General features: G+C 36.5%; 1 protein-coding gene across 6 annotated transcripts in view; it reads right to left on the bottom strand.

The window, feature by feature from the left end:
- Positions 1–12,547, bottom strand: part of FNDC3A (fibronectin type III domain containing 3A) — a 212,450-nt gene that overhangs the window by 65,656 nt on the left and 134,247 nt on the right. For all 6 annotated transcript variants that reach the window (XM_027771819.1, XM_027771818.1, XM_027771816.1 and 3 more), the window contains one exon: positions 5,920–6,157. In XM_027771819.1, coding sequence (XP_027627620.1) covers positions 5,920–6,157 — 238 coding nt within the window. The remainder of the gene's footprint in view (positions 1–5,919; positions 6,158–12,547) is intronic.

Here is a 12,547-nt window from a genome sequence, read left to right as displayed (position 1 = left end):
GAAGCAAAAAATCAAATGGAAGTCTGCTGTTGCAGTTGTCCTGGCAAAAGTTGATAGAGGACTATACCTGAGCAACTATGGAGAAGAAGCAAATCAATTTGGAAAACTTCTGAAAAATAAAACTGATATCAACTGTAGTGGGAATTGAAAAATGAGGAAACAAATTAGATAGCGCAGCTTTTTTTGATCAAAATGAGTGGTTAGTGGTACCACCTACTGAAATGAAGACAGGAAAAAGCAGGGTTTGGGGGTTCAACATTGAGATTCCGGTTTTAGGAACACTCTTAGTGAGATGCACAAGACTTCCAACTTCAGTCATCAAGAAGGCGCTTAGAAACATAAGTCTGGTGCTCAGAGGGGAAGTTTTAGCTAAAGATACACAATCAAGAGCTGTCAGTACATTGGTGGTGTTTAAAGCCATGAGGAAAGAATAAGATAATTATTGTGTGTGTGTAGTAGTCTATTCTTCTCAGTAATTTATCAATTCCCTGAGGACAGAGGTTATGGCTTTTTTTGCCTTTTTTTTTTACATACTAAGGAGTGGGATTACGAGGTCATATGGTAGTTCTGTTTGTTTCTGAGGAACCTTCATATTGTTTTCCACAGAGATTGTACTACTGTACATTCCCACCAACAGTGTAAGAGGGTTCCCATTTTCACCATAGCTTTGCCAGCACTTGTCATTCTTTATTTTTTGATTCTAGTCGTTCTAACGGGGGTCAAATGGGATTTCATTGTGGTTTTAATTTGTATTTCTGTTGTACAAGAGACTTTGAACATTTTTTCAAATGCCTTTTGGCTATTTATAAATCTTCTCTGGAGAGCTGAAAATTGGATTAATTTTTTTTAATAGGCAAGCTGCTTGAGTTCCCTATATAGTCTGGATATTCCTTATCTGAGGATAATTTGCAAATATTTTCTCCCATTCTGAGAGTTGTGTTTTCACTCTAATTATTGTTTCCTTTTTATTTCTATTTTTTAAAGAGAGATTTTTGCTATTGGGGATATACTCTCCAGAAAGACAGGGACAGATAGAAAACAAGAAATACTCCCCACGCCCCCAACCCCTGCGCCTCTTCGCCAAAGGAGATGGTCATGCTGCAATCCCTTCTCTTCCATTCTCCTCTTGGGATTTTAGACATGCATGTACAAGTACAGATATGAGTTTCATGTCATCACGCCCGGAACTCGAACAGTGGTCAATCATGTGGGAGACTAGTGATGTAACCATTACGCCTCTGCTGGTTCCTAATTATTGTCTCCTTTGCTGTTACTCTGTTTTTTTCCCTTATATAACTTAGTAACTCTACACAAAGGATTCAACAGTGGCATGGATATTCAATATCCCTGAGTACAGATGCAAAAATCCTCAACAAAATTACAGAATCAACCCAAGAAGATCTTCTCCAAGGCACATGATAGCCAGACTGGTCAAATCTACAGACAAAGACAGGATACTGAAATTAGCAAGAGAGAAATGTTAGATTACTTATAAAGGTTATCCCATCAGGGTAACCTCAGACCTCTCATCAGAAACAATATGAGTAAGAAAAGAATGGGAACATACATTCAAAGTGTTAAGTGAAAAACAGTTTCAACCAAGAATACTACACTCAGCAAGATCATCTTTCATATGGAAAGAAAGAATAAAAACATTCTCAGATAAACCAGACCTGAAAGAATTTGCCAGTAGCAGACTCACTCTTCAAGAAGTTCTAAAAGGAGTGCCCAACCAGGAAAACTAAAGACACATACAGAAATAAGAGCACAAAAGGCAACCAAGAAGATGATCAATTTAACACTAGGGACAAGAAATATCAATAACAATGCTGAATGTTAACTTCCAGTATTTAAATGGAAAGATTGGACCACAGCAACACTGCATATTCAACAGAGAATCTGAACATAAGACTGAACTGGCGAAATAGAATTTTATGACTTTTGAGTAAAACATTGCTGATTTTTTTTTTACTACTCTTTGTTTTCCCAATTTAAACATTTTACTTTGAGTTGTTGACAGGTTCAGCAATTTGTTAAAGTATTTTTCTTGTTAGTTTCTTTAAATGGAAATACAAACTTTTCTTCCTCCCTGACCCCTTTTTATTTAATTTTCTTTTTTTGGGGGGGGGGGAGGTTTTTGCTATAGAGCATGTGCACTCGCCAGACAGAGCCAGCCAGACAGAGAGAAACAGAGAGATAGAAAGCATGAAATCACCCCCCAGGGAGGATGGCCACACTGCAAACCCTTCTCCTCCATTCTCCTCTCGGGATCCTGGGCATGCATGCACACGCGCCCTGCGTGAGTTTAAGCCACCGAGTCTAGGACTCAAACCACGGTTGACTACATGGGAGTCCAGCAACATAGCCATTAGGTTAACTGCTGGTTCCCCTGACCCCTCTTGAATTGAAAATATTTGGGAGTATTCTTATTTTGTGGTAGAAGGGTTATTTGTGTAAGTTTGATAATGCTGTTGCATTAAATCAGAAATTGGAAATACTCATTATTGGACAAGACTTTGATTGGAATGTCATATCTGAAGATCAAAATCAGAAAATTATGGAACTAAGGTGGATCTCAAGTAAGCTAACAGAAGCTCTTAAAAAGATGGCCTGGCACCATAAATAGCTCTGCCTGGCAGAGAGGATTAGAGAAGATATATAAAAGAATTTATAACATAAAATAACCTGGACTTTTCCAGCCCAGCATTGTAACCAGTAGAGATTACAAAACAGCAACCACACCAGAGGATTATCTTGAGAAAGACTTTGAAGGAAGAAAAAGAGACTGATCTTTGCTAGCAGGTAGTATATCACAGAATACTTTGTAGGCAGGGCTGAATTGAGAAGGTTTTTGTGTGACTAGTAGGCTGGGCATTTGCTTTTCAACAATTTAAGTCGTTGACATGTAAATATTTTCTCAAAAATATTTAAAACCACGCTGTTTCTGTTGTTATAGAGTCACAAAATTATACAAAATTATAAGAAATATTTTGAACATTATCTTTAAAATTCAGTACTTTGAAATTTTGAGTTGTTTATTAAACTGTCAAGAACTATGGAATATGAGCTAAAATTTTTTGATATGTAAAGTAAATGTCAAAAAATGTAAAAATAAATAAATAAATGAAAGAAAAATAATAAAAGCAAATCAAATCTAAAAGTAAATTAAAAAGGTTATAAACCAGGACCAAGTAGGCTTTATTCCAGGGATGCAAGGATGACTTGACATATACAAAACATTAAATGTAATACATCACATTAACAGAAGGAAAGATAAAACCATATGATCATATCAGTTGGTGCAGAAAAAATACTTGATTAAATACAATCTCTTTATGATAAAGACTCTCAACAAAATAGGTATAGAAATTAACAATTTTTTTTAGAGAGGTTTTTTCTGCTATAGGGCTCGTGCGCTCACCAGAAAGACAGAGAGAGACAGAGATAGAAAGTGAGAAATCACCCCCCAGGGGTGATGGCCACACCACAATCCCTTCTCCTCCATTCTCCTCTCAGGATCTTGGGCATGCACACAAACGCATTCAGTGGGTCCGGGACTCGAACCATGGTCAACTACGTGGGAGTTCAGTCACATAGCCATTATGCTAACTGCTGGTCCCAAAGTTAACATTTCTCAACACAATAAGACATCCATGACAGACCTACAGCTAACATTATGCTGAAAGGGGAAAAACTGAAAGCTTTCCCACTGGAAGCTGGAATAAGACAAGGCTTTCTATTTTCTCCACTCCTTTTCAACACAGTATTGGAAGTCCTCATCAACATAATCAGACAAGAGAGCAAAATAAAAGGCATCTGAAAAGGAAAGAACGAAGTTAAACTGTCTCTATTTGGTGATGACACGATTAAATACACAGAAAATCTAAACGAATCCACAAAAAACTCCTAGCAGTGACAAATGGACAAATGAATTCAGTTAAATAACTGGATACAAAATCAATATACAGAAATCTATAGTATGTTTTTTTTAAGCTATATACCAACAGACCAAGGCAGAATTGAAGAAAACAATTTCACATATCATAGCTAAATATACACACAAAATACATAGGTATAAATCGAAATAAAGAGGTGAAAGACCTATACAAGGAAAGCTATGAAAAACTGGGAAAAAAATTGAGTACAGTATAAAAAAAATGAAAATACATTCTATGTTCTTGGATTGTAAGAATCAATATAATCGAAATGTCAAATCTACCCAAATTAATTCCAATTATGTTACTGTTGAAATTCTTCACAGAAATAGGAAAAAAAATCAAATAATTTGTGTGGAATACAAAAGACCCCTTATCACCAAGGCAATACTGTGCACAAAGAATAAAGGATGAGTCATTTTACTACCTGACCTTAAAATACATCACAAAGCTCTAATAATCAAAACAGCATTGTACCAGCACAAAAAGAGACACACAGACCAGTGGGACAGAATAATGAATCCAGAAATAAACCTCAAGGCATACAGCCAACTGATATTTGACAAAGGATATTCACTTCTTTTCTCCAGTGGAGAAAAGAAGTGAATATCCACTTGCAGATAAATGAAACTGGACCCCTATCTCTCACCATTAACAAAAGTCAACTTGAAATGGATCAAAGATCTAATTCAAAGCCTTAAACTATAAAACGACTTTGGGAAAACATGGGAAATGCCTGAAGACACTAGAGTGGGAAAGATTCTTTAAACAAGATCACTAAAGCACAGGTAAAAAAATCCCACAAATAGAAAAGTAATACTATATCAAGTTAAAAAGTTTCTATACAGTTAAAGAAACAATAAGAGTGAAGAGAAAACCATGGAATGAGAGAAAAAATTTGTAAACTATGTTTCAGATAAGGGACTGATATACAATATATAGGGACTCAAGAAGAGTACCCATCAAAAAAAAACCCAAAAAAAACAAAAACAAACCAAATCATCCAATTAAAACATGGACAAATAAGCTGAACAGACAACTCTCTGAAAAAGATATACAAATGGCCAAAAAACCCCACAAAATATTGTTCAATCTCTCTCATCATAAGGGATATGAAAATTAAAACCACAATGGGATACCTCTTGATCCTAGTCAAAATGGCTATGATCATAAAAGAATGGCAAGTGCTGACAAGGCTGTGGTGAAAAGAGAACACTCTTACATTGTTGGTGGGAAAATAAATCAGTACGGCCACGAAGGAGGGTCCTGAAAGAATGTACAAATAGAACTACCATATGGCCCAATAATACCACTCCTTCATATTTACCCGAAGTACAGAAAATCAGTACAGAAAATCACTCAGCTGAAAAGAGACGTGCACAACCATGTTTATTGTAGGACTATTCACAATTGCTAAGACATGGAATCAACCTAAGTGCCCAAAGTGATGACTGGATTGAAACACATGGAATATACACATTACAGGATATTCAGTCCTAAAGAACAATGAGACTGTCATTTGATACAAAGTGGATGAATCTAGAGGAGTTAATGCGAAATGAAATAAGCCAGACTATGAAAGACATTGTATTTCCCTGTTCAATATATACCAAATGTCTTGCACTCTGGCAGAAATGGAAAGATTCAAAGATATACTAGGACAGATGGCAAGTGCAGATACCAGAGACTGTATGACAGGGTGTGTGTGGGGGTGGTAAATGTGTGGATATATAGGGGGAAGGAGGGAGGGGATCAGGGAAAAGCATTTAAGAGACACAACAATGTAAAGGTCTCTGTTGAAAACAATTCATAGGGTAGTCTTTGATACTGCCACATGCTACATGAATGCTTTGAAAAAAAAAACATATTGTAAGCCTTAAAGATGTACAATTAAATATAAGAAATAAAAAACGTTAGATAAACTTATTTAATTATAATGTAAAAACAAAAACCAAAAACTCAGGAATATTTTTCAATGTCTTACCTACATCTCCATATACTTGTGAAGATGGATACTGTGGCATATACTGTGTTGCCATGTCTCCAGCTCCAGTCACTGGTGAGTACATATGGCGTGGTGGAGGGGGCATCATTGTTGGGACAGGAATAAAACCAGGTAGAGGAGGATGTGGAGAACGATGGATGACTGTGTGACCACCAGGATGAAACTCTGGTGCCTGAGGAACCACAACAACTCTTCGAACACCATTGTCTTCAATAACCTACAATATGAACATGAGAATAAACATGTCTTTTGTAGAATATGAGCAGTTCTTTTGAAATATGTTGGAGTAAGAATTTTTATGTCATTAAAAGTCAATTAAAGAATTTTAGAGAATCAAAATGAAAGGGATTTGTTAAATTCAATTAGTAGCAAATGAATTGGCATCGAACAACATCAAACAGCTGTTTCTGTTGCACAATTCAATACAATAATAATAACAACAACAATTATATATATATATTAGATTTTTGCCATGGGCATGTGGCTTGCCAGGAAGAAACAGACAGAGACAGGAGAGAGAGGGAAAGTGAGAAATCATCTCCCCCCACAGGGGATGGCCATGAAGCAATCCCTCCTCTTCTACTCTCCTCTCAGGATTTTGGGCAAACAGGCACTTGGCCTATTTTCCCACTTGATCATGAGGGATCCAGTCACTTTAACCACCATACCACCAATTAGCCCTCAACATTATTCTTTAAACACTGATGAAATCAGCTAAATAATCCAAACAATGAATTAGGGCATTAGGTATTTATTCTATGTGTTATGGACATTTAGTGATGGAATGATTTTAGTTTGGACATTACAGTTTCAGGAATTAATTTCTTTTTCTATATAATGACTGGGGGCAGGGGAAAACAAGTGTAGAGAGACTAAGTGGGAGGTGGGAGGGTCCTAAAGAGCAATAATACTTTGGATTTTAGGTATGAAATTCCTATGCCATGACCAGAACAATTTTAACAACTGATCATTTCAAGTGAGAATAAATACCACACATAGATAAACTCTCAGTTAAGAAACAAATCTATAGCTTTAAGGCTTAGAAATTACACATAAAAACAAAAAACAAAACATAAAAGAGGACTCAAACTGTGGGAATATGTTTTTTTAAATGATGTATTTATTCTTTTTGAACTTACTGGAATTACAAGGACACACAGGAAAGCCTAAAAGACTATATAATATTATATTCCAAAATTAGGAATTCCTCCACTAACATAGGGCTCTTACCCTTTAAATTTAATGGCAACTATCATTAACATAATAAATGGCCAGTAATACCTTGCCTCAGGAAATAGAAAACAGTTGTAACATGAAGTGCTTATTTATAGGGAAATTCTAATTTTAGGAAGGAAAAGTTTCATTAGGTGTGGACAGCAAATTTTGTATATAAATATGTATCTGCTTGGTCAGTTGCTTGGTAGGTATTAGGTATACTGGAATATATACCTATTTGAAGTACAGACAGATTTAAATTATAAATAATAAACTATTAAACTATCCTTACATACTGCAGTGTGATATGACCTCTCTGTACATGAGACTAGAAGATGAAATAATTTCATCGTTGTTTATTATGCTGAGTTTACAATGTCTTGCTTCCAGCAAAATGGATGCCTTATAGCCTTTTTCCCAATTTAACTCAGTTCTGAAGTTAATCTCAGGCAAGTGTACATGATTTGTGGAAATAAAATCATATCTCCAACTGTGCAAAAGAGAATCTGGAAATTGCTTATGGCTTTTAGCCTCTAACCTTTTGGAAACGACATTAGAAGCAGTTTGGAATACTGAGTGGGTCAAATCACAGTATCTGTCATAATACCATTATCACCTTTACTGCTCTCTGATTCACAAACTTTGAAAGGCGAATCTCCTCATTTCTATAGGATTATAGTTTACAGTCATTTAATCTGGTTTTAATTTACCTTCTTAGCTGTATCCTTCTGCACCAAATTCTGAACCCTTAACTACCATCAGGCTGGCATACTAAAAAGCCTGTCTTCACAATGACCTATACCTACCGATATCTTATGGTTTTTATTTATGCTATGTTTCCCCTTTACTTTGCTTCTCTCTTAATCTGTAAACATGTGGATCCTATCTTTCCTTCTTCGTTTAGCTCTAACTTTACACTCTTTGCTCATTTAAAAAAGTATGTCTTTTTGAACAAAACAAAGAAGAAAAACTTTAGAGTGATGTATTTATGGAGGCATGCATAATAACAGGAAAATTTAGCATGTTTCAAAGTGATAATCGCTAAAAAAGCAGAGAAGATAAGGGGGATCAGAATATTGTGAGAATAAAACAGAGAGATCAGGGTCTGCTTCATTGACAAAGTGAAATGTGTGTAGAAACTTGAAGGAAGTGAAAAAATCAACCACGCAGAAATCTGGAAGGTTGTTCTGGGGCTGACTATATCTAAGGAATGGACAACAGTGTAACTAGATGGGCATGGAAGAGTAGAAGCAAATGAGGTCAAGAGATCAAGAATGGATTGAGTGGTCATATAGGCATATACGCCTTTAATGACTTGGAATCCAGCATCTACCCTTAGTGAAATGGGCAACCATTACAGAGTTTTGGCAGAAAATGTCTCCCAGCAAGGGGCAATTTTGCCTCCAACAGGATCTTTGGCAATGTGTGGAGGTATTTTTGATGTCACAAGTCAGGGGCAGGAGGAAAGATGTACTACTGGCATCGAGTAGGCAGAAAGTCAGGGATGCTGCTTAACATCTACAACACAGTTTCAGTTTTCATCAAGATGAAGAATTTTGTGATTGGATGGTGGATGATGGTAGTGCAACAATGTAAATGTAGTCAATGCCATGGAACTGTACATTTAAAAACAGTTAAAATGGCAAATTTTCTGTTATATGTATTTTACAATTAAACAAACAAAGGACACCTCATAAAAAAACCCCAAGATGTAGAAGGTAGGAAAAAAGTTAGATGAGGATCAACAAAAGTATGGAAAACTCCACCACTTAAAGCAATGATCAAATAAACAACTAGCAACTTCAGAGGGAGGCCAGAGACCTAAAACTATGTGCTAAGTCTCCAGAAGCCTAGCTGCTAAGAAATGACCATCCATGTTGACAATGAATTTTACACCCACAGAGAACACTGATGGTGCTGATTAAAATAAAATCAGCAAGGTGTGAGAAGGATAAAAAGGGCAAACTATAATTCAAATTAATCAATTTTTAAAAATGAAACAAATGAAAAAATGTACTAACCTCACTGTTGCCTGCTGACATAAAGGCAAAGTGAAACAGCAAGCACAGCTCAAAGGAGTAACCTGAAACCTCCTTGAAGCTGACATAAGCTATAAGCTCTTCTCCCCACCTTATGAGATCTATAATCCTTTTTTTTTTGAGAGTTTTTTTGCTATAGGGCGCATGTGCTCGCCAGACAGAGAGAGACAGAGAGACAGAAAGCGAGAAATCACCCCCCCAGGGGGGATGGTCACACCACAATCCCTTCTCCTCCATTTTCCTCTTGGGATCTTGGGCACGCACGCACACGCGCCCGGCGTGAGTTTAAGTCACCGGGTCCAGGACTCGAACCACGGTCGACTACGTGGGAGTCCAGCGACACAGCCATTACTCTAACTGCTGGTCCCGAGATCTATAATCCTCATCCTGTTAGGCACTCTCTCCTCACTGTAACAACCCACATTCCATACAACACAAGGCAGTCATCACAAAAAAAGGTGAAAAATGAACACATGATGTTGCCTTTCAGGATTCCCATTCAAGTAGTTTATAAACTTTTCTTGACCAGTCATAAATTTCATCACTGTGTTATCGGAATTATTTTGTTCTACAATGCAATGAAAGCTCTTAAGGACTTTAAGTCAGTACTGTCTGTCAGTGAATTAAATTCCTTTTTGTCCTATTACCATTTGTTCTATGTGTTGTCATTTACTTTGTGTTTTGATATCTCAGTTCCATTGACACGTTTCTGCGTCTAAGAAGTACATCAGTCTTTCATAACCTTCCCTTTTTTGTATTTGTTAAACTACAATAATAAAGTTTATTAAGGTTATGCCTAAAATAAGGAGAAATAAGGACCCAGAAATAGCTATGAAGCTTATGTATGAACAAAGTATATAATTTTAGTATATGTATTGTATCAGCTCTTCAAATAGTTTGTCTTCTTTAAGGCTTTTTCTCTACTTTTAAGTATAAACATACCTGGAACTTAATGACTGAAGCTGCTAGTTAAGTACAACAGAAAAAAAAAGCATGAACTACGGGTGAAATGATAGAATATTAAAAAAATGTTTAAAATATTTCAATACTTCTAAAAAAGGGATATGTGTAATAAAACAACATTGGCAATATGCTGATAATTATTTGAAGTTGGGTTATGGGAATGGGGTATTTTATTCTGGGAGAGGTTTTGCTATGGGGTAGGTGTGCCTGCCAGACAGACAGAGAGACAGAGACAGAAAGTGAGAAATCACCCCACCGGGGGATGGCCACACCGCAATCCCTTCTCCTCCATTCTCCTCTTAGGATTTGGGGCACGCACACATGCCTGGCATGAGTTTAAGCCACCGGGTCTAGGACTTGAACCGCAGTTGACTACATGGGAGTCCAGTGACATAGCCATTATGCTAACTGCTGGTCGCAGGATGGGGTATTCATTATATTACACTTACTGTTTTTGTTTAAGTTTGAAAATATCCATCATAAAGAAGCAAAAAAAGATATACAGATGAAAGCAACAGTAATTTGGATCTAAATAATCAATGCTGGGGAAGCTGCAGCTGTCATCCACAGTTAAGGCAAAGTGATACCAACTTTACTGCAAAGAAACAATATACATCCAGAGCCTAACAAGAGATCAAACTTTTTTTTTTTTTTGCTATAGGGCACATGCACTCGCCAGGAAGACAGAGAGAGACAGAGAGACAGACAGGAAGCGAGAAATCACTCCCCAGAGGGGATGGCCACGCCGCAATCCCTTCTCCTCCATTCTTCTCTCGGGATCTTGGGCATGCATGCACATGTGCCCGGTGTGAGTTTAAGCCACCAGGTCTGGGACTCGAACCGTGGGTGACCATATGGGAGTCCAGCGACATAGCCATTATGCTAACTGCTGGTCCCAAGAGATCAAACTTTTTGAATGATCCCATTTCCAAAAATTGACCCCAAGGAGATAAGAAACAACACTAAGATCTGTACAAATATTTACCATACTTTTATAACTGTAAAACAAAAGTTGGAAAGAGCCAAAATAATTAGTGAGGTTTAAATAAACTGAAATACACTGATACAACCCCCAAATTTAGGTATTTTAAAACCATATTTAATGGTATCTTATTTAGGTATTTTTAAGCCATATTTAATGGTAAAGGGAAATGATGATATTAAATATAAACATCATACTTATTTAATAATGTTTATAATTCTGTAATTAGAAAAAAAGGCTAAGGGGAAATATACTAAATATTTACAGAGAATATTCTCTGGGTTGTAACACTCAAGATATTATTTCCCTACTCTTTTTAATGTCTTCCAAGTTTTCTACATAATTCATGATCAGAAAAATAGGTAGATATATATTGCCACATCTGTTCTTTAATACTAAAGTCCATATTTTGTTTGCAAAACTAGTATTCCTCTATGTTTTAGCTTCTGGTGAATGATTTCGTTCTATTTTCTGTATGTCACTTTAATTACCTTTAGGTTTCCCAACCATATTCACAGCATCTTATGTGGTATATCATGGTAAATAAGAAGTTTTCTTTCTTTTTTTTTTTTTAATAATGATTTGTAAAAAAGGCAATCTACTTTTCTGAACCAACAATTAAACTTATGTTTATAATTAAAAAATTAAGTCTAGTTTCCCCATTTAAGAGCTTCTGTTGTTCATGAGTGGAAAGAGGAAATACTGTCTTTAGGAATCCCTTCAGGTGATAGTGGTTATTCCACACTTAACTAATACCAACTTTCTCTTCAAAATGCAAAGACAATCAAATAAAAAAGGTTAACTTTAAAAAAAAAACACTTTTGCCATAGGGAGTGTGCTAGCTGGAGAGAGAGAGAGAGAGATCATCATCATTCCCTGAGAGGATGGCCATGCCACAATCCCTTCCCCTCCATTCTCCTCTCAGGATCCTGGCACACATGAACATTTGTCCCACATGATTTTCAAGTCGCCAGGTCCAGAACTCCAACTAGAGTTGGTTATATGGGATTCCAGTGCCTTAACTACCCCATCACCAGCTGTCCCAAGATCTACCTATCTTTTGGACCTTTCACTTTTCTGTTCCAATATGCTCTCAGGTAGCTCTGTTATTTCCTCAATTATAGTTCCAAGAAATCTCAACACTGAATTTTAATTTTTGTAGTCCTTGACTGACCGAATGTTTTAGGATATATAATGCTGAATCTTATCAAATACTAAAGTTTTAGGAACATGATGATAAAACAAAACATTTGATCCTCCCCAGATCACTAGCCTTAAATGACAGACACATGGAAGTAAGGGATAGAGGTGATAAAACTTATTGTCAGAGGGGAGGGGGATCAGTATTTAAGTCTAAAAGGAGACTACAGATGGTAGCTATTCATGTGTGTGCTACTTGGTTCCTGCT

This window comes from Tupaia chinensis, unplaced genomic scaffold (assembly GCF_000334495.1).
Source record: "Tupaia chinensis unplaced genomic scaffold, TupChi_1.0 Scaffold000037_17, whole genome shotgun sequence".
NCBI classification, from domain to species: domain Eukaryota; kingdom Metazoa; phylum Chordata; class Mammalia; order Scandentia; family Tupaiidae; genus Tupaia; species Tupaia belangeri.
The sequence above is the reverse complement of the archived record's forward strand: the minus strand, read 5'-3'. Positions and strand labels throughout refer to the sequence as shown.